Here is a 23,989-nt window from a genome sequence, read left to right on the forward strand (position 1 = left end):
TCTTGTAGATGCTGGAGATTTTGAACAGGGAGGTGAGTTACTTGCTGCAGAACACCAGCCTCTGTTCTAGTAGTCAGTATATTTATGTTTCTGCGCAGTAGTGACCCCAGGATTTTAAATTGGTGGACTTGGCAATACCGTTTGATATTTAGAGGTGGTGGCTAGGCTTTCCCCCTTGGAAGCAGTTGCAATTATGTGGCACAAAAATGTATTGATGATTTTGGGCTCACACCTGATTGTTGCCCAGTTCTTGTTGTGGGCAGATCAGGATGAACCCTGCAATAATGATACCCCCCAACCCCCCCACACACACACACACACACACACACACACACACACACACACACACACACACACACACACACACACAAACACACACACAAAATCTCTTCACATTGGGCAGGAAAATGATTGATGAAACAGCTGAAGACAATAGTTAGTGCTCAAAACATTGCCCCAAGGAATTCTTGCAGTAGGTGCTGATGTATCTGGCCTTCCATTGTGCCACATATAACTTCAGCCACTGGCAATTTCCTCTTGGTCTCCAATTTTAGTTGGGCTCCTTGTTGCCACACTCAGCTGAAAGCCATGTGGATGCCAAAGGCAGTCACGTTTCCCTGACTTCTGGAATTGAAATTAGAGCAATGTGACCAAGCTGTAGTGAGGTCTGGAACTGAGTAGCTGGTGCTGCATATCTGAGTGGGTTTTGGTGAATAACTAATGCTTGATAATGCTGTCAGTGTCTCTTTCCACTAGGATGATAGGATTGAAATTGACTAGGTTGCACTTTCCCAGTTTTCTGGAAAGGTAACGCCTGGTCAATTTTCCACAATGTTGAACAGTAAGTGCACTTTGTCCTGCTTAACCAAAAGAGAATCTTTTTCCACAGGACTGATCATTATTCAGTTGTGTCCACTGCATTCAATAAATATCACATGGAGTGGATCAAACCAGGTGTCCAAGAGCTTCCATGAGAGCACAGCATTAGCAAGGATCTCTAGAATCCCTGGCCCTCTCATTGATGGAACTCAAGGAAAGGTGTAGGAACTTCCTGAGAAGCACCAGGAGAAAAGCAGTGAGAAAAGTGGCTGATTGTTGACAATATTAGAATGTACAGTTAAAACAGTCTGTGATATGAAGTCTAGTGTTCAGATGCATGTCTGTTTTGTTCTTCACCAAAACATCAAAGCAACTTTGTTGGAAAATTCAGAAGGAGAGTTAAGGTTTTCTGCTTGAACTGTGCAGATCTCAGCCACTCTCTGGAGTTGATCTGGAGCAAGGTTCCTTCTATTGGTTTGAGATTTCCAGAAAACTTCTCACTATACATAAACATCTATTGTTTTGTGCCCTGTTCTTTTCCATAATTGGAGAAGGTCATTTATAATAATGCTAATTGAATGGGAAAGAACATATGCCCAAATGATAAGTTGATTAACATTTTAATTTCAGCTCTGCTCTATTGTTAAATGATTTAACCCAGAGTAAATTGGATTTGCAACCATTTATGAATCAAATCATGGCAATTGGGAAATTTAACCAGGCAACTCCTATTTATGAGCCCTCCTTGGGACCCCAACACAATTTCTATGTCATGGTGTGGTGGTGAGGATGTGAGAGAAGGACATGTAGCTGGGTGGGTTGGAATCAGTGTTTGTATCAACCTAAGTGCTGCAAGTATGGGTCTTCTCTTCATTGGTTAGGAAAGGTAGTGATTATCCAATGTTGGTTCATCTGTTTACTTCCAGAATCCTCAGCCACCTCCATTCTTCATTTTATTGTCATGCATGCTGGTCAAACTATTGCTGAACTATTACTGCTGGTTTCTTGGGTCACCATTGGGAAGTGTTTCATCATAGCAAACTTGTGGGAGGCACAATTACCCTAGAATGTTTTGCCCAATCTACCCAGTACTCAGAATATTTTTGATGCACTTTCCCAAAGACAGACAACCTGACATGGGTTTCATTATAATTTTTGATCACATTGGGGGCCCTCTAAAAGATGGCCTTCTTACTTGAACTACAGTCACCTGTGCATTAGCCAGCGCTTCTGGTCTGAAATTGAGGGCTATAGTGACTTTCACCTAGATGAGAGCTCCGTGCATATTTTAGTGCACGTTTGCAAGTATGTTCCAATGGGACAGCATTAATGCAAAGTGTCACTTCCAAATCATAGTCTCTTGAATGTGAACTGCATAGATACATCCCTGAAGAGTAGCAGCAGAGATGGACTTTAATGGAAGTCGGTGTAGCTCTACCCTATGTGTCCTTTATTTCCTATTTAGCCTGTTTATCCTAATCCATTAGTGCTCCCAAAATAAGGAATACAAACTCCTTGGCAAAAGCACAGTTAAGGATGGATTACTGGAGTATAATTGTACAATACAGGTATATTTCTGGGCAAATGCTGATCATACTTTATTTTGTAATCTTTCAGATTTAAGTTACCACTAGTAAATTGCATACAGCAAGTGAATATCAATACTGTATATATATAAGATTGCAAGTGATCTGGGAAAGAAGTCCATTCTACAGAACCACCTAATTGCCAGCACCTTCAACTAATCATGACAAGTGGTGTAGCAAAACTAAATGAGAAATATTGATTAATGCTAACAGGAAAAAAGTTTTGAGAATGGATATGAATGCCTTATACAGAATTTTAAATAATATGCAGATTCCTTTTGTTTTAAGCCTGCAAATTGCAGACATAATAGTGGAAAGAGCATTGTTATTAGCAAATCATTTAACTACCCACTACTGATTATATTCAGTGATTCCCTCCTGGGAAATTCATGTGTAGGAATTGGATGAAGACTGAATCTGGTTTGGTTATGATTTGGTTGTGGTTGTACAGCTTGGCATCACTTTTATTCTTGGTTCACATAAAGAATGGCAAGTTAGGAAAGGTAGTGAATAGAGGTACCATTCTTGTAATTGTATTTTAGTATGAGTGAATGACTTCAGAATACAAAGAGAAAAAGTTCAAAGTCCAAAACAGCCAGAAATAAAAATTCAGAAGTAAATTTTTTCTAGACTTAGGTGGACTGTGTTAGGAGATTTTAAGATAATCACCTTTCTTCAGACAGTTTGTGCATGAATTCAGTAGTTTCAAAGTCATGTAGATGGATGTTGGCCTGCTCAAAGCTATGCACAGTAACAATTTAAATTTTTGATAGTGGGAATAACTAAACATAGCTAGAAATATGATTAACCATGCAGAATGATTAAAGAAGACAGCTAGAGACTGGATATCTGGGCAGACAGGTCACCCTCTTGATGAACAGGAAGGCTTTGGGTTGGTTAAGATATGTTAAAGTTCAAACAGAGTGCAAATCCTAATGAAGGAACTTACCGTGTTCAGATGATTTCATTCATATTGCAATCAAATGGTCACTTTTCTGGAAGAGTATAAGAAAACAAGCACCAAAAGGATTCACCTGATCTCTAGATATAAATTAAGCCGGAATATTTATTTCAGTTTACAACTGATGCACTGACAAGTTACAGAAAAAATCTTACACTGAACTTTCCAAATTCTAAAATCCCCAGCTACCAGGTGGATTACTGAAAAAGTATCAGGAAGCAACAGCTTAAGTGCCATCATTCTTTTGCATGATCACAGAGGGCTCAGCAATTATGTAGGATAGATATCTTGTGAGTGTGGATTTGGTTCCATTATCTATGATCCATTTGATAAATATTGTACATTGATCTAGAATTACATTTTTCTGCTGAGTAGCAACCCTGCTATTAATCCTGATCTGCTTTTTCAATTGAAGACATATAGTCCTGGAACTGCTGCCATTGGGCAACAGGTACAGAAGCCTGAGGTCCCACACCACCAGGTTCAGGAACAGCTACTTCCCTTCAACAATTTGGTTCTTGAACCAACCGGCAAAACCCTAATAACTACAGTTTAGCAACAGTATGACCACTTTGATCACTTTGCACTAAAACTGATTTTGTTTTTTTTTTGTTCTAATTGTGCCCTTTCTTGTAAAAATTGTACATAATTCATGTTTAATTTATGTTTCTCTTGCGAATGCTGCTTATATGATGCAATGTGCCTGTGATGCTGCTGCAAGTAAGTTTTTCATTGCACCTGTACACACATGTACTTGTGCACATGACAATAAACTCGACTTTGACTTTGACTTTGCTAATGGCTTTCTGCTGATCGACATGGTACTCACTGGCATAACTCTGCTTGATCCACATGGTACTCACTGATGTAATTCCAATGCATGTCATCTTGGTACTTGAAAGCTCCAATCCTAAATGGGGAGGCCCTGTGTGGCAACAGGGCCTTGTGTGATATAATGCGGTAACATGATCAGAAAAAGCCCCAAGTAAAAACAACTTGGAAAACTTTAACAGCCAGCTAAATATTGCTTCTATTCAACTGCATTCACCGCACTGACCGCATATGCCATCCCCATTCAAAAACTTTAAAAAGCTATTGAAAATCAATGAAGCAATTAGAAAGCTATGAAAAATATAGACAATTAAAAAAGTTTAAATTAGTTCAAGCATTAAAACGTTTAAGGAAATCCAATTAATTAAAGAAAATGTAAAATTCCTCAAACTTACACCTTATCACATTTAGCTGTTCCTCTCCATGGAAATGAATGAACACACCGTTTCTACACCAGGGTCAGTGGGCAGATTCCCAGAATACATGCTGGGGAAAGGCAGTGACTCTGTTTTCCATAGCTCTAGTGAAGGACAGCCAGCAGGTTTGGGACACTAGCATTCACTCAGCAGTCCCAAAACTTCCTGACATTGATGTGCATAAATGTAAGCTGGCATTTTGTAACAAGTTCTGGTTCATAACACATCCTTGAAGTAGATTTCAAATTTAATTTTCATGATCAATTTCTCTCTGGTTTTGACACAGTAAATTAAGATAAGATATATTTATTGGTCACATGTACATCGAAACACACTATGAAATATATCTTTTGTGTAGAGTGTTCTGGGGGCAGCCTGCAAATGTCGCCACACTTCCGGCGCCAACATAGCATGCCCACAACTTCCTAACCATTATGTCTTTTGGAATGTGGGAGGAAACCAGAGCACCCGGAGGAAACCCACGTAGACACGTGGAGGACGTATGAACACCTTATAGACAGTGGCTGGAATTGAACCCGGGTTGCCGGCGCTGTTATAGCATTACGCTAACCGCTACACTACCATGCCTACCTCAAGTAGAAAACCTCAGCCTGGAAATTCATCTGCACCATTTTCCTACCATTAAAGTGGGGTTGGCGGTTCGGTGCTGTTTCAAAAAGCTTTTGGAAAAATGTAACAAAATGTTTCGGGGATGGTTCTAAGTTGGTACATTAATTGGTAAATTGTTTTATTATTGTCACATGTATGAAGGTACAGTGAAAAACTTTGTTTTGCATGCCATCCATACAGGTCAATTCACCACATCAGTACACTGAGGTATTGGAATTGGAATTGGTTTATTATTGTCACTTGTACCGAGGCACAGTGAAAAACTTGTCTTGCATACCATTCATGCAGATCAATTCTTTATACAGTGCATTGAGGTAGTACAAGGGAAAACGATATAGGATGCAGAATAAAGTGTAGCAAGTGCAGTGCAGGTGGACAATAAGCTACAAGGTCATAATGAGGTAGATTGTGAAGTCAAGAGTCTATTTTATCATACAAGAGGTCCATTCAATAGTCTCATAACAGTGGGATAGAAGCTCTCCTTGAGCCTGCTGGTACGTGCTTTCAGGCTTTTGTATCTTTTACCTGATGGGAGGGGGGAGAAGAGAGAATGTCCGGGGTGGGAGGGGTCTTTGATTCAGTTGGCTGCTTTACTGAGGCAGTGAGAAGTATAGACAAGAGTCCATGGAGGGGAGGCTGGTTTCTGTGATGTGCTGATCTGTGTCCACAACTCTCTGCAGTTTCTTGCGGTCCTGGGCAGAGCAGTTGCCATACCAAGCCGTGACGCATCTGGATAGAATGCTTTCTATGGTGCATCTATAAAAATTGGTGAGTGTCGAAGGGGACATGCCAAATTTCTTTAGCCTCCTGAGGAAGTAGAGGTGCTGGTGGGCTTTCCTGGCCATGGCATCTACATGGTTGGAACAGGTCAGGCTATTTATGATGTTTATTCCAAGAAACTTGAAACTCTCAACCATCTCAACCTCAGCACCATTGATGTAAACAGGAGCATGTGCACTGTTCTGCATTCTAGCAGGTACTAAGGGTTGAATTTCCTGCATTGGTAGTACAGTTCCTCACAACTCTTACCTGAGGGGCACCCCACAATACAACCAGCAACCTTCCAGCTGCTGGTTAGTGTTGGCAAGGAATGAGTGCACACAGCAAGGATGCGAGGAGGTGGCTTGGCACGATCCTCTCAGCGAGGCAGAGGGATCTCCATGATCTTCAGTATTCTGAAGAATACTGTGTGCGGGAGGCAGCTTCCTTGTGTACTGGGCATTCAGGGAAAGAAGTTGCCAGGGAGGTGCGTGTAAGGCCGTGGGTGCCCTCTATGAACACCTGCAATTTCAGGAGCCAGTGGGAGCCAAGTGTTTCCTCCAGTTAATGAATGCAACAGCCAAGCCCACCAAAAATCCCTCATTTTGCCAGTTGAGTTTTTTCTTGATTCTGTAACGTAGTACATGACAGCTGAGAAAGCCTACCAGGATCCTGAGACCAGGCTTCGAAAGCAAGGTTGACTCTGAATTTGGTTGAGTGCAATATGTGTACAAGCTCGAATTTAAGGTTTTCAAAGGTCACAGACAAACCTTAAGAAGCAAAAACAAACCTTGAATAGTTCGGCCCAATATTCCACAATACCCACTGATTCCAGCAGCTTCTCTCACAAAGTGGCCAGGATGGCAGTGGAAATATGGCAACTAGAGAAGTGGTTCTATGTACATCAGATCAGCATCAATATTTTTAACGAAAGAGGAAAACATCTGGCAAGAAGTGGTATCAGAGGCCTTATTCATCTTGACTCCCTCTAATCAACGATGAATGTCTGCACATGCTTCCCTTTCATCAGGTAATCTTCACCTGCTCCTGAGGCCTCTGGAATCCACAAGTTCAAGATCACACAGGTGGCTGCCCTACTGTCAAAGTCAGTGTAAACCTCACTCTCAGAAGCCTTGGTTCAGGATCCTTGCAGGTTGTCTCTGGTCCTGTACGCCACTTTACGACACTGTTCACTGCAGTGTTGCAGAAATAAAAAAAATAAGCTCAATCCGGAAAATGTTTCATAAATGTGACTTTTGCTTTCAAGTCTGGAAGAAGCATTTGGCTGCAGTGCATGGGTCCCAAAATAGCAGGTGTTTACAGACATTGATGCAGGATCCTGATCTGATGAGTCCTGATGCAGAGTCTGGACCTGAAACATTGCTCTAATTCACCCAGAAATGTGAACAAAATTGATCAATGCAACTTAATGTAATTTCCATCTACTGAATGACAGGTTTTTGACTCGTGCAGTCAAATTTCTGGACTATAGTTTCTTACCCATCAATGTTGTCATTATTTCTCTCCTCTTTGGATTATTACTTGTTACCCAAATAATTCATCATCTCTGTTCCTTCATTCTACTGAAAGGTGGAGTGAGGTGGAGTGAGAATAAAATAGCCTTCAAGAGCTCCGTTCCCATTCACACCTCTAAGATCATGCATCCCTGCAGCCACTTTCTCTTATTGTGTTCCCATGCAGTTGTCCAATTATCTGTCCTGATTAATTTTCTCAAAAGCAGGAACCAAGAGACTAGAAGCCACTCTTACCCTCCATGGATGCTGCCTGACCTGCTGAATTCCTCCAGCACTTTTTTGTGTATTGTGTATTACTCTTACCTACTGTCGGTTTCTATCCTTCTCTCGCCTTCACTTCCTGTCTGTTCCCACCAAAGAAGCATGATTTGCTTTCAAACAAATTTGCAGTTTTTCATAGGACTCAAATTAATTGAAGGAAGAACCTGTCTGGTCTTTGTTCTGTCTATGGTTTTTTCTCTGTCTCTGTCTCTCTCCCTCTATTGCTCACTTTTTTTGAACTCTCTGTTTCTTCGATATCACAGGTGTAACCGGTTAAATTACCATATGCGTTTTCTTTCAACAAAATGTATGAGTTAATTATTTGATTTGCATATTTAACATGATGAAATTAAATTAATATTAAATGTAGAAAAATTCTCTCTATATCTTTCCAAAGTATAGCTCCCTCTCTTTTTCTCTTACTCACTCCCTTTATCCCTGCACAGCCTCATTCTTATGTGTACTGAAAACTTATCATGTAGACATGCCATCCATGAGTTAACCTTAGATACACAACTGTTAGTATCCTGCATCAAATAACAAAATGTTATTCCCATGCTAGGACTGATCCGACTCTGCATTTTAACACTTTCAGTTTGGAACAGAACTTACAGGCAGTGCAAGTTCCTGGTCTGCAGGTTGCAATTTCTCATCCCTAATGGACAAATAATTGAAGGTTACGGGCTTGTGATTTTTGCAGGTTTCTGCTAGCTGAAAGTGGCCATTCCCTGTCAGTGTTATTGGTGTTGGTTTTATTATTATCACATGTGCTAAAATACATTGAAAAGCTTTTATTTGTGTGCCATCCAGGCACATCAAGTCATACACTGTTGCCAAATAATGTGGTCTGTGCTGAAGGACACATTTTATGACTGGCAGAGAATGTGTAGCCAATTACTGCTTCACTCAGGATCAGCAATTGTGACTCCCTGCTCTCACTGACTCCTGAAAGAGCATTTCATGCAAAGGACCGTGATTCAAAGAATAATCAGCAGACCCACCACCTCAGACCTTAATCTTCCTCTTTCAAATTCTGACAAGAGGCACACACTCTATTATTTCATTTTTATTTCAACTGTCTGATATCACATTATTTTTAGCCACTAAGTATTTTTTCCATGTTTTTATAGGTCATATATGCACTAAATACCAAAAGTGATGAGCATGAGGCTTCCCTGCAGGCAATTAAGGAAGCTCACCAGGAGGAGATCCAACGCATCATTGCTGAGACACGGAGTAAGATCTTACTGTATAAGAGCAGAGTGGGGGAGGAAATGGATTTGCGACATCAAATTCAGTCCCTTGAGGATATCCTGGAGAAACACAAGAAATCCAAGGAAGAGGTCTTGGCACAGTTTGAGGTTTACAAACAGCAGGCGGCGGAGCGGGAGAAGAACATGGAGAGAGAACACGCAGAAAGAATAGTGGCACTGTCAAGGGAGATGCTTAATATTAAGAAGGAGTTTGAGAGCAATCTGCAACACTTCATGGAAATTCAGCGCAGGCTAGAGCACGACAAACAGTCGGCTATAACAGAGATTGTGAAAGTAAACCAAGAGTCGGAAAACCTTCAAGAAAAATGCAAAGCGCTCAGAGGGTGCTTCGATGAAAAGTTTAAATTGGAAGAGAAGCACAAAATGGATATCCAGTGCTTGAATCAGGAGCTGGAAGTCCTAAAGTCAGAGAAAATGAGACTAACCACAGAATTTGAGAAAAAAGTAAGTAAGCTGCAAGTCTCGCACCAAAAGGAACTGGAAACTTTGAAAAAGGCTCTGCAACAGTCAGTAACTGAGACGTTGAAACAGTGGCAGACAGGACAGAAGAAGAGCCTGCAAGCTCAGGAGGTGGCTCTACAGCTAAAGCTGAAGAAACTGGAGAGCGATATGGAAATCAAAGACCAAATGATGCATGAGTCTAAATCCCAATGTCAGAAATTGCAGGAACTGCTGAATACTGCAGAGCTCAAAATCCAGGTGAGCAGGTGTCCCTGAAATGTTTCATAGCCCTTAAAACAAATTAATCAGCTATGAAATCTCCAGCAGCATTATCATTGATTATCAACCCATATTAATACATTTTGATGTAACCTTCCATCAGGATTTGTATTTTGGAGACTATTTACACCGTGGGATATTTGTTAGAGATTGGACATATAGCTATAAGTGCATGATGTGACGTTTTGGAGCCCAGAGATTGGATCCATTAGAAAGAGAGCTTTCATACACAAATTGCAAATGAAAGAGATTTTAGCCAAGTAGGCCACACTGGTGGTCAGTTCCAGGTGAAATTGCCTGGGCACTTCGATGTACAATTCTCCTTAAGGCAGTTGCTCTTTACTTGGTACCAATGATGTCTCAAGTCATGGACTGCAGGTTTCCTCTATTGCCTACATAAATTGGAGCTTTTGGGTGCAACCCACTCCTCCATTGAAAACTCACAAAAATCTGGAAGTACATCTCAGATGTATGGGAGATGACAGTACATGATAGATGCATGTTTATTTGTCAGGAGCACTGCAATCAATTGCAACATTTCTTCTGCTATCCAAATTAAGGGCCAACAGTTCATCATAGACCAGAGAATTGAACCTGGGAACTTCTCAATTAGTACACCTCCTTATTTTGCCATGAGCCATCAGAAGGCCCAAGTTAAAGATTATCAATTGTCATCTCATTTGCTTCACCAAAAATAGATCTTATTTAGTAAACAGCTGCATTATTTATAATTTGCAGCTGTAACTCCTGATAGGTCTTAACAGGGTGATCATTCCTTCTATTGGAGAATTTAGAACTAGGGGTCATTGTTTAAAAATAAGTGGTTTCCCACTTCAGAGAGAGATGAAACAAATATTTTCCTTTGAGCGTCATGAGTCAGGAATGCAGAATAATTTATAACCAAGTATAATCAGATCAGCCATGATCTTTTTAAATGACAGAGCAGGCTTGAGGGGCTGAGTGGCCTACTCCTGCTCCTAACTCATGTGTTGATTTGTAAATGAAGAGAGCAAATTATACAAAAATGTCTTCTGATCTTGAAAGGTAAAAAAGTAACTTGCAGAGGTTTTCCTCAAATTCCACAGAACTGTAATAGTTTCCTTACAGTGCAGCAAAGAGGAAAATCAGCAGGGAATATCATCCTTGTAAAATAATTGAAGAAAATTGAAGAAAAGTTTGTGATTGAAAATCAAAAATTTATAGATGTTGGAAATCTGAAATAAAAACAGAAAATGCTAGAGGCACTCAGCAGGTTAGGCAGCATCTGTGGAAAGAGAAACTGATAATAGTCCCTTTGGAACACCAAAAGTAGAAAGAAGAGGAAGATGTATCTGGTGATGGAACCTCCATGAAGGAACCATTCATTCCCTGAAATGCTTTTCGGTCTCCACTAACCTCTTCATCTTCTCACAACACTATCCCATGCAACCACAGAATGTGTAATATTTGCTCTGTTGCCTAGTCCTATCCACCTCCATCCAGCATACTAAACAGTCCCTTCAGATGAAGTAGCAATTCACTTTCTCTTCTTCCAGTTTGGTGTATTGCATGATGTGGTCTCCCATACGATGGAAAGACTAAGCATAGATTTATTTATTCTCTGTAGAGTACCTGTGTTCGGTTCACTGGTCTGACTCAGAGCTCTCTGTCGCCTGTCATTTTAATTCTCCAACCCACTCCCACTGTGACCTGCCTGTATTCTCCTTCACTGTTCCAACAAGACCCAACATAAGCTTGAGGAACAATATCTCAAGTACTCTCTGGACACAATTTTAAGTTAATACATTTTCTCTGTAACAGAATTAGTTAACTCCAATCTGTGGTATTAAATTGTTTTATTTTGTTCTTTGCACAAACACTGCCCAAAGTGGTTCCTGCGTACTCCTCTTGGTTTCAGATTCAGCAACAGCAATTGCAAACATGCATTGCACAGTTCTCCATTTCCTCTCTCTCTCTCTCTCTCTCTCTCTCACTCTCACTCTCACTCTCTCATTGCCTTTGTTAATCAGATTGCTCCATTAACATTAGAAGTACATCAGCAACCTTGGTCTCTTCCTGTCAGTGATACTCCCTTTGTCCTGTCCATCTTTGCCCCAACCTCCCTACACTTAATATTAACCTGTTTTTTCCCTTTCCCAGTCTTCAACTGGAAACATTAACTGCTTTTCCTTTTCCACAGATAATGCCCAACTGCTTAGTGTTTCCTGTATTTTCTGCATTTATTTGTAACAGACCCTGTACTACGCAGAAATTTAGATGGACTCCCTTATGAGTGTAGGAACCTGCATAATTCTTTTTTCTGTGTTGTGTTCAAGACAACAGTTTATGACCATATATAATCTGCCCAATGTGTACACATTATCCACTGCTCATGGTAGGCTCTCATCTACATTGGAGCCACTGGCAATGCCCACCTCTGGAACATCTGTTCTGGATGTTTATCCAGATACTTTTTGAAAGCATTAACCAAAATTAAATTAACTCCCTAATTACCCCTTAAATGAGTCTGGTGCAAATACATTCTACAAAAAATATGTCATAGCTTAACCTTATATTATACATAGTCTTAAACTTAATGTAAACCTTCTAAAGTTTAATCTAAAAATGCCATATTTAAAGGAGGAAACATTCACTAGATGGAAAGACTATGAGTTAACCCAATCCTAATACAGGTCAGAGCAGTATCCTGCTGACATTGATATCACATTCAAACTACTAGGTTTTCCACATAACTATATATTTTTAATATTCATTTTAGGATTTGGAAAATCAACTTCAAAAAGCAGATAATAAATTGGCAACATCAAGTGAAAATCTGCAAAAGATGGAAGATGAAGCTCAGCTTTTGAGGGAGAAACTTTTAGAACAGAAAGCTGAAATACTGCATAAAACAGGTAGGGTAACTTCGTCGATTCCACTTGTCAAGAAGGTGGCAGAGTGATCAGATTACAAGACCTGATATTAAATCCATGTTGTTTTGTCCACCGAAAGACCCAACTTTAGCCATCAGCTCCTGCTCTGAACTGCTGACTGTAGCACTTCATTGTACCGCTAAATTGTTCTGCTGAACACAAGAGTGAGAAATAGTGTATGCTTTCTATAAGGTTTATTTTGAAGGATCAGTAGGTCTGTGAATATGTCTGTGAAGAGCCATGACCCACAGGAGTATGAACCAAGTGCTTGAAGTTGGGATTAGGCTGGGTAGCTCTTTTGACCAGTATGAACATGATGGGCTGAATCTTCTCCTGTCTCATAAATTTTCTACAAGAAACGGTGACATATCTTCGTGAGGAGTAAGCATCCCTGTAGAGGTATTCAGCTAGGCAATTCATCCAACAATGTGTAAAGTTATGCCCATTTACTCCCGTGTGAGGCAGCATTGACTAGTTCAGGAAACTTGAACTCTGCTTTGGGAGATGAAAGGCTTCAGCTTGGAAGAAAGCTACTTCACTTCTCTCCTGAATTAAGGATAAGTGCCAGTTCTTCCCCAGTTTAACCTATATATTGCATTCCTGAGCTTTCATTTAAAGGCAAGGAGCAGCTCTTTAAGAAATGTTGGGTGGCCCAATATTTGTAATCCCAGACACCCAGTACATGGTCCTGTCTCCAGAACCATATTCTCCCTAGACAAGAAAAAATTAACGGATGTGTTTTGTGGCGGAAACCAGTGGTGAAAGTGATTCTGGAAGCCAGCAGAATTTGGCTGTTGATACAAGCACAAAAGTGCCCCCAAAAGTGCCCACCAGTTTCGATGAACTTGCACAATATTTTGTTTAATTGAATGCAGGATGTTAGTAGCACTGCCTTGTCCACTTGTTGCCAATCCTAATAACCTCTGAACTGAGTGGCTTAGCAAATTCACTCAGAAGGTAGTTAATTGTCATCCACACTGAAATGGGTTTAAGGTCTCACAAAAGCCACATTGACTAAGGATAGTGCGTTTCCTTCTCTGAACAACATTGGTGAACAGATGGGTTTTTTCAACAATCTGGTTGTTTCACCATTTCTGATACAAATGATTCTCGATTTATTTATTTGTGTTTGAATTCCTCAGCTTCCATGATGGGATTTGAACTCATGTCTCAGGATCAATAGACCAAGCCTCTGTCTACTGATCCAGTCACGTAAGCACGATGGCACCATATCCACTCTCCATTGTGGATAGTTTGTGCACAGGTTCTGAACACCACCAGCTTTGATTGTGATGGGCAGGTCAGCCGAGGAGGAGGAATATTAGGGGGTGGTCTTGGAGATGGTGGAACAAGGGAGGGGGACAGTGAAAAGAAGGGTGGAAGGGACAACAGCACTTGTGTCCCTGGGGGTGATCCTAATTACACACCGTGACTGTGAGAATTCTCAGGCTTCCCATCGTCAGTGGCAACAGCAGGCTCGGGTCAAGGGGTCAGTAAGCAGCAAGTTGTAGTTCACACACCCAGTTACTGCAGAAGTCTGCCAACACCAGTTCTCTTTAATAAAAATTACAGGGAAGTTTTTTACGTATAAAATGACAACCTGCGGGTCACTTTAATTCACATGTGGTTCACTGCTTTCAGTGTAATGTACTTCCCATTTTATTGCAACTTAAGTTTGAAGGTTGTAAATCACAACCTCTTTATCTAACTTCTGTCAGCAAGTAATTAAAATGAGCCATGCATGTTGATAGCATCGCCATACGTGCAAAACGTGATGGGGAAATGACCCGTGTGAATCGTGACAGGGAGCACCTGGTTCAGTTTCACAATGGGTAGGACCTCAACAAGAATCGGGTGCAGACAATCTCTAGACATATAGGTCCTGACTTAAATAAGAAGGTTAACACACAATTTTAAGCTTGCCCCCGATTGTATGCAAGCTTCCCCATATTATCATTCGGAATCATTTTCCCAGTATCCCTTGAGGAAGCATTGAGTCAAGACCTAAGCACCCTACTCAAAGGAAGGGCAAAGCTTTCAGTAGGGATTTTAAAACTTGAATCTCTGGCCAGAGATGGCCATAGAATTCATTGCTTCAGGCAAATTCCTGAGATGAGTTGCGTGAAAATAAATATTAAAGTCTGCCAAATCCATTTCTCCAAATTGTTCAGCCAAGTGAAACAAATCCAGATGCATCATAGGGTAGTAATCATTTCAGACAGATATCCCTAAGTCTAATTTGTGGATTCCTTATATTTCTAATTCTTATGGCTATCATAGCTTTGCAGAGATTGTTGAGCTTACTCCTTGCACACCAGAAACTAGGAGTAGGAGTAGGCCACCAGGCCTCTTAAGCCCACCCTGCACTCAGTATGATCAAGGCCAATCTACACAGGCCTCAACTCCTCTGCCATTTCCTCAAAGCCCTCAATTTCTGATCTTTCAAAAATTAACCTACCTCCATCTGAATACTTCTAATGATCTAGCCTCCGGATCCCTCTGGGGTAGAGAATTACAGAGATTTATCACCCTCTGTGAAAAAGAATTTTATTGTACCTTCATTTTGAATGACCAGCCCCTTATCTTGTAACTATGCCCCCTCGTTCAAGACTCTCCCACTAGTAAAAACATTTCAACATCTACCCTGTTATGACCCCGCTTGGGATCTTGTGTCTCAATATTGTCTTCCCACATTCTTCTAAACTACAAAGAACACATACACAAGCTGCTTAGTTGCTTGGAGTGTAGACGACTGTGGAGTGATCCTATAGAGGTGTATAACATCACGAGGGGCATAGAAAGGGTGAATGTACTCAGTCTTTTTCCCAGGGTTGGGGAATCAAGAACTAGAGGGCACTGATTTAAGGTGAGAGGGGAAAGTTAATAGGAACCTAAAGCAACTGTCTTACACAGAGAGTGGTACACATATGGAATGTGGTGCCAGAGGGAGTGGTTGAGGCAGGTACAATAACAACTTTTAAAAGACAGTTGGACAGGTGCATGGATTGAAAAGGTTTAGAAGGATATGGGCCAAATGTGGGCAAATGGGACTAGCTGGAATGGGCGTCTTAGTCAGCATGGACCAGTTGGGCTGAAGTGCCTGTTTCCTTACTGTGTGCCCATTTGCATCATCCATGATGAAAATCAAAAAACTGCAGATGCTGGAAATCTGAAATAAAAGCAGAAAATGCTAGAAACTCTCAACAGGTCAGTCAACATCTGTGGAACGGGGAATAGAGTTAACATTTCAGGATCACATCATCCATAAAACTGCAGCCAAGACAGTGCCTGTGAGATCAAGTTGGAATTGATGGCTGTCAATAATGACATGTTGGGTGTAGGACTTAAATTGAACATTTGATATCTGCATTATGTGCACTCAACCTGTGTTAGAGGTTATTCTGTATTTGACCCAGGTGTGGAGGTTCATGCACTAACAATTACAATGTAATTGCTGTGGTAGTTGCTTTACTCTCAGGTGTTTGACCATTTGTGTACATTATCGCTAAGGAATTGTTTTGTTTTAAATTAGATTCTTAAAGTTGATGTAACGCATTTATAAAAAACAGTCACAATTGTGATATGTCAGAGAGTTTACGAGTAGATGGTTCATTACAATGACAGATTACTAATTATAGGGTCCATTGTTTCCCCAGCTGTCACATACTGATAATCAGTCAGTATTATCAGCAGTGTAACACACACTGAGTAATGTAGTTATGAGCATGTTAATTTGACCATGCTTCTTTCACATAAATGAGAGGGTTCCTGTGGTTTTCTGTGGGAGGTAAATCGCTGTCAATATTTGTCAAGTATGGAATTCTTATCACAGGATTCTGAGACTCAGACTTGCATGAATGGACAGGATTTTGTTGTTCCAGCCTGCCTCAACATTAATGTGGGCACTTGGAACAATCTGTGGTAGTAAAAGTCTTTAACTCTCCACTCGTTGATGGACAAGGCTTTAGACTCTGCCCCGTTAATATTAACAGCTTCAGATTAATATTCATGTTTTTGCAGCATAATTTTTTTATGTACCAAATTACAATTTCTTCACTCAAAAGTGCAAACATAAACTGTACGCACCACTCAGTTACACACATAAACAGTGAATTTCATGGCTTTATTGATTGTGCTTTTCTGAGACAGAAATGTTGGCAAAATGTTAGTTTGTTGCTGGCATTGCCAGTGCCACATAATTTTTATATTCCCATCAAACTACCAACAATATAGAGTGGAAACCCTGAGCTGTTACTAATCAAGGAAACTACATGTGCTAAGTAGGCTGTTGTATAGAGTTGGATCCATGATTATGATACTAACTGTGTTTATTGGCGACAAGTTAGAATACATTTAGTTTTATGTTTCTGAATCACAGTCCGATTTTGGGGCTTTTATGGATTCAGAAAAATGGTTTATCTTTTTATTTTTGGAGTCGGAGGATGTGAAATTTGGATGAGTAGTGGTCAATGATTGGATGTTACACTGGCCCTCTCAGCTAATTGGGGAATGGCTGAGAAACAGAAGGAAAGAGAATGAGGCAGAAATGGAAGAGCCAACCTGCGCTGTAGTTTTTTTGTTAGCGAAGCTGCTTGTGGAAAAATTTATTTGAGTGAATTTAGTAACCCAAAATCCCATTTCGCATTAATCCAGAGCCTCACCATCCCTCACTTCGTACTTAGTCATAGAGTCATACAGCACGGAAACAGGCCCTTCAGCCCAACTGGTCCATGCCGACCAAGACATATCCCATATCCTTCTAAACCTTTCCCATCCATGTACCTGTCCAACTGTCTTTGAAAAGTTGTGATGGTACCTGCCTCAACCACTCCCTCTGGCAGCACATTCCATATACTTGTTAGAAAAAGTTGCCCGTCAAGTTCCTATGGAATCTTTCTCCTCTCACCTTAAACCTATGCCCTCTAGTTCTAGATTCCCCAACCCTGGGAAAAAGACTGTGTGCTTTCACCCTATCTATGCACCTATGATTTTATACACCTCTATAAAATCATCAAGGGGCAAAATTGGTCCTCTTGAAGATCAGCGTGGTCATTTATGCATGGAGTCGAAAGAGCTGGGGGAGATTTTAAATGGATGTTTTGCATCTGTGTTTACTTGGGAGACAGACACAGAGTCTATAGAACTGAGGAAAAAGAGGAGTGAGGTCATGGACCGTATCCAGATTATGGAAGAGTAGGTGTTTGCTGTCTTGAGGTAAATTAGGGTAGATAAATCCCCAGGGCCTGACGAGGTGTCCCCTCAGACCTTGTGGGAGGCTAGTGCAGAAATTGCAGGGGCCCTGGCAGAGATATTTAAAACGTCCTTAGCCAAGGGTGAGGTGCTGGAGGACTGAAGGATAGCTAATGTTGTTCCGTTGTTTAAGAAAGGCTCTAAGAATAAGCCGGGAAACTATAGGCCAGTGAGCCTGATGTCAGTTGTGGGTAAATTATTGGAAGGTATTCTGAGGGACAGGATATATAAGAACTTGGATAGACAGGGTCTGATTAGGGATAGTCAACATGGCTTTGTGTGTGGCAGGTCATGCCTAACCAATCTTATAGAGTTCTTCGAGGAGGTTACCAGGAAGGTTAATGAAGGGAAGACAGTGGACGTTGTCCACATGGACTTTAGCAAGGTCTTTGACAAGTCCCGCATGTGAGGCTTCTCCAGAAGGTTAAGTCACTTGGCATTCAGGATGAAGTAGTCAATTGGATTCAACATTGGCTTAGCGGGAAAAGCCAGAGAGTGGTAGTAGATGGTTGTCTCTCTGATTGGAGGCCTGTGACTAGTGGTGTGCCGCAGGGATTGGTGCTGGGTCTATTGTTGTTTATCATCTATATTAATGATTTAGATGATAATGTGGTAAACTGGATCAGCAAATTTGCAGATGACACTAAGATTGGGGGCGTAGTGGACAGTGAGGAAGGCTATCAAAGATTGCAAAGTGATCTGGACTGAAAAATGGCAGATGGAATTTAATGCAAACAAGTATGAGGTGATGCATTTTGCAAGGACAAACCAGGGTAAGACTTACACAGTGAATGGATGGGCACTGAATTGTGCGGTAGAACAAAAAAACCTAGGAATACAGATCCATAATTCCTTGAAAGTGGAATTGCAGGTAGGTAGGGTCGTAAAGAGAGCTTTTGGCAAATCAGGGCATTGAGTACAGCAGTTGTGATGTTATGTTGAAGTTGTATAAGACGTTGGTGAGGCCAAACTTAGAGTATTGTGTGCAGTTCTGGTCATCTACCTACAGGAAAGATATCAATAAGCTTGAAAGAGTGCAGTGAAAATTTACACAGATATTGCTGGGATTTGAGGACCTGATTTACAGGGATAGGGTGAATAGGTTAGGACTGTCACAAACCAGCAACAAAAGAAACACACTGAGCATGATTCAGTGTTAAAAACTATTTTATTAATCACTACTTATGATAATACGTAAAATAAAAGTAAAAATGTTAGTATGTTAGAATTCAAAAATGTTAAACCTCGAACGTTAACCCCAAAACTAAACTCTTCGTGTGTGTGTGTGTGACAAAGTCCAAAACTCCCAGTTCCGGAATGGTTCTTAAAGTTCAGTTCCGCAAGCCATAAGGTGAAACATGAGCAAGGACTTCTTCAACAACCACCGTTGTCTTAAGATAAGACATAGATGTAGAGAAACATAGAGAGAGTACATACGAAATCCAAATGTTCCACGATGGAACCCAAACGACACTTCAGTATTTACTCGGTAGTGACTCCCTCACCCCGAAAAGCATCTGAATCATGGTCGTCCACACACACAAATACCTGTTTCCTTCTACAGGTCAGCAACAAAGTGAACTCCACCGGATTACTTCCAACTTCCATACATGGATTTCAGTGGCAAACACAGTTATTGTTTCTCATCCATCGATAGAGAAAACAAGCAGGCTGGTGTCTCTCTCCCTTCTCTCTCTCTCTCTCCTTCTTCTAACTTCTTCAACAACATCATTACGTCCTTTATCTTCTATTGACGTAAGCACGCCCCACACACACATACACACACACTCTCTATCTTAAAGGGACTTTCACTGAGTCCGTAACACCTCCCACCTAAAAAAAAAATTTTCCCAAGAAAATTTTAACCGTGCATACAGTTAGTAATGTTAATAATTATCATGCTACACAACTACAGACTATCAGATTAGTACAGATACATGTTTCCCATTTAACATCGGGAAAGACAATCAGCAATCACATTATCTTTGCCTTTAATGTGAGTTATCATGAGATCAAACTCTTGCAAAATTAAACTCCAGTTTAACAGCCTTCTGTTCTTGTTTTTAACTCGGCTCAGAAACACCAATGGGTTATGATCTGTATACACAGTCAATGGTTTCTGAGCGGTGCAAACATATACACTGAAATGTTGCAAGGCTAAAACAAGCGACAGTAATTCTTTCTCTATGGTGGAATAATTCTTTTGATGCTCATTAAATTTCTTTGAAAAGTAAGCTACAGGATGGTCAATATCATCAAGGTCACCCTTCTGCAACAACACAGCTCCTGCAGCTTCATCACTGGCATCTACTGCTAATGAAAATGGCTTTTCAAAGTCAGGTGTTTTGAGCACAGGATGGTAGCATAAAATGGCTTTCAGCTTCTCAAATGCTTCTTGACAAGAATCTGTCCAAACAAACTTTACTCCCTTCTTCAGAAGATTAGTTAGGGGAAGAGCAATATCAGCAAAGTTTTTACAAAATTTTCGATAATATCCAACCATTCCCAAAAATCTTCTAACAGTCCTCGTACCTGTGGGAATAGGGAACTCAGATATCGCTTGAACTTTTGCCTGAACAGGAGCTTGCTTGCCTTGACCTACAACATAACCAAGATACGTCACAGTGGCATGGCCAAATTCACTTTTAGCCAAGTTAACTGTAAGGTTAGCCTCGGAAAGTCTTTCAAACAACCTTTCTAACGCAGAGATGTGATCCTCCCATGTATCATTCCCAGTCACTAAGTCGTCAATGTAGGCATCTGTATGTTTTAACCCATGAATCACTGAATTAATCATTCTTTGAAATGTTGCCAGAGCATTTTTCATTCCAAATGGCAAAACATTGTATTCATACAATCCAGAAGGGGTTACAAAGGCTGAAATCTCCCTTCCTCTATCTGTTAATGGAACACACCAGTACCCTTTTAATAGGTCAATCTTTGTAAGAAATTTTGCCTTTCCCACTCTGTCTATGCAATCATCCACCCTAGGAATAGGGTAAGCATCTGACTTTGTTACAGCATTCACTTTCCTGTAATCTGTGCAAAATCTAACAGTTCCATCAGGTTTAGGTACAATAACACAGGGCGAACTCCAATTTGAAGTAGAATGTCTAATAATATCATTTTCCAACATGTATTTTATTTCCTGATCAACAAGTTTACTTTTTTCCACATTCATTCGATATGGGTGTTGTTTGATTGGTTTTGCATCCCCAACATCAACATCATGGGTAATTATCGATGTTCTGTTTGGAACATCTGGGAACAAATTTTTAAATTTTAAAATTAATTCTCTCATCTGTTGTTTTTGTGAAACTTGTAAATGGTCCAACTTCGTTTCAAGGTTCTCCATGATATCTTGGTTTTTAGTTTCGATGGAACAATATTTGGTCTAAATTGGCCTTCCTCAACATCAACATCAGGCATTCTAGAAACAACCTTTACACCATCCACCAAGGCCACAACTGAATCCCTCTCATAATAAGGTTTTAGCATGTTTACATGACAGAGTTGTGTTTTCTTGCGTCTATCTGGTGTTTTGATTATATATGTTAGATCAGTCACTCGAGATTCAATAACATAGGGTCCAGAAAAACGAGATTGCAAGGGATTATTTTGGCTAGGGAAAAATACCAACACCTTTTGCCCCACTGCGAATGTCCTAGGCCGAGCACGTCTATCAAAATATGTCTTCATTCTTATCTGGCTTGTTTTCAGATTCTCTCTCGCTAGCTGGCAGACTCTCTCCAACCGAGTTTTAAATTTTTGGACATAGTCCAACAGACTCAAGTGAACTTCCTCATTAACCCATTGCTCTCTTAACAACTCCAAAGGTCCTCTCACCCTATGTCCAAACACAAGCTCAAACGGACTAAATCCTATTGACTCCTGGATCGATTCTCTAACGGCAAACAAAAGTAAATGGATACCTTCGTCCCAATCCTTGGTGTTTTCAAAGCAATAAGTCTTCAGCATATTTTTGAGAGTAGAATGAAATCTCTCCAGAGCTCCTTGAGATTCTGGGTGATATGCAGATGATACAATCTGCTTTGCTCCCAGCTCATAGACTATTTGTTGAAAAATTTTTGACATAAAATTACTACCTTGATCAGATTGGATTTCTTTTGGCAAACCAAACAAGGTAAAAAAATTTTACAAGAGCCTTTGACACTGTCTTGGCCTTAATATTTCTAAGGGGTATTGCCTCTGGAAATCTAGAAGTGGCACACATGATGGTTAACAAATACTGATTTCCAGTCTTAGACTTTGGTAAGGGGCCAACACGGTCCACAATCACCTTCGAAAAGGGCTCCCCAAAAGCAGGAATTGGCTTCAAAGGAGCCACAGGGGGTTTTTGATTTGGTTTACCTACCATCTGACATGTGTGGCAGGTTCGACAAAACATCACCACATCTTTTCTCAAACCAGGCCAATAGAATTGTTTCAAGATCTTCCCTACAGTTTTATTCACCCCAAAATGACCACCCAAAGGCATACTATGGGCCAGGTTTAAAATCTCATCCCTATAAACTTTTGGAACAACAACCTGATGAATAACTTTCCATTCCTCATTAACAGGAACATGAGGAGGTCTCCATTTCCTCATTAACACTCCATTTTTGACATAGTATCCAGTTGGCACTTTTTCAATCTCCTCACATGAGAGAGCTTTTTCTTTCAATTCTGTCAACTCAGGGTCCTTTGTCTGTTCCACCATAAAATCCTTCCTCGACAAAGACAAATCTTTAAATTCAGGCTCACTATAAGGATGTTGATCCTCCAATGAAGACAGAAAAGTCTCAGATAAGGCATCATAATTTTCTTCCTGTTTAGGACTGTCACAAGGAACCACATCAGACTGCATCGGACTCTCTGTCTTGGCTAATTCTTTAGCTCTAGCTCGAGTCACCGCACATGATGGGTAAACATCTGGATCATTCTCAGACTCATCAATCCTTGGTTTGGTTGTTAACCGTACCACAGGATCACTTTCTCCATCTGCAAGGTCATTTCCCAATAACAAAGAAACTCCTTCCACTGGCAAACTAGGTCTTATCCCTATCTCGACTGGTCCTTCTACGAACTTTGACTTTAAAATCACCCTGTGAAAAGGGACAGACATGGTCTCACCTGTAACGCCTCGTACTAGATTTACTTCACCAGTGTCACTTTCTTCACCAAAATTTAAAACACTGTCCAGCAAGAGAGATTGACTAGCCCCAGTATCTCTAAGAATTTTCACTGGCACCTGGGGTGACTCATCATTCAGTGAAACAAAACCCTCTGATACATACGAACGGAATTCTTTTCTCACCTCCTCCAACTTTTCCGCTTTTCCCTCTTGCAAGGACTGGTCTTTAACAGCATCTCCTAAACCTTTTGATTTTTAATTGCCTGAAAGCAAGCATTGGGCCCAGCTTCCTTCTTTTTCTTCAAAAGGGCACAATTAGATATCACGTGGCCAGGTTTCCTACAGTAATAACAAGTACGCTCAACAGGTTTCTCCAGCCCTGGCTTCTTTTCATCTTTTCCTTTTTGATTACCTCCCAATTTAATCTCCGGTTTACCTGGATTGTCCTTGTAACTCTTTTGAAAGGTTTTAGGTTGTCCCCATTTGGATTTATGGGTTAAAGCATAATCATCTGCCAACCTAGCAGTTTCTTGTAAAGTTTCCACTGCCTTTTCATTTAAATATATTGTTAATTCAGCTGGAACACATCTTTTAAAGTCTTCCACTAGTATCAATTCTGTCAATTTATCATAATCCCCATCTACATTTTTAGCCAGGCACCATCGTTCAAAACATATTCTCTTTCCATTGGCAAATTCCATATAAGTCTGATCTGCAGATTTCCTCAAGTCTCTGAATTTTTGTCTATAAGCCTCAGGGACCAATTCATAGGCCTTCAAAATAGCTTGTTTTACCTTGGTATAATCAGCTGCATCCTCAGCAGACAAAGCAGAATAAGCTTTTTGAGCTTTACCTTTAATCACACTCTGTACCATAAGAGCCCATTCTTTCCTTGGCCAGT

The 23,989-nt window shown here is 40.5% G+C and overlaps 1 protein-coding gene across 1 annotated transcript in view; it reads left to right on the forward strand.

The window, feature by feature from the left end:
- LOC127583975 (protein FAM184B-like) overlaps positions 1-23,989 on the forward strand; it is a 158,878-nt gene that overhangs the window by 79,788 nt on the left and 55,101 nt on the right. The window contains exons 4-6 of the mRNA XM_052040449.1: positions 8,929-9,324; positions 9,412-9,771; positions 12,551-12,686. Of these exons, the coding sequence (XP_051896409.1) occupies positions 8,929-9,324; positions 9,412-9,771; positions 12,551-12,686 (892 nt within the window). The remainder of the gene's footprint in view (positions 1-8,928; positions 9,325-9,411; positions 9,772-12,550; positions 12,687-23,989) is intronic.

The sequence above is a fragment of the Pristis pectinata genome, chromosome 2 (genome assembly GCF_009764475.1).
Source record: "Pristis pectinata isolate sPriPec2 chromosome 2, sPriPec2.1.pri, whole genome shotgun sequence".
In the NCBI taxonomy this organism is placed as follows: Eukaryota; Metazoa; Chordata; class Chondrichthyes; order Rhinopristiformes; family Pristidae; genus Pristis; species Pristis pectinata.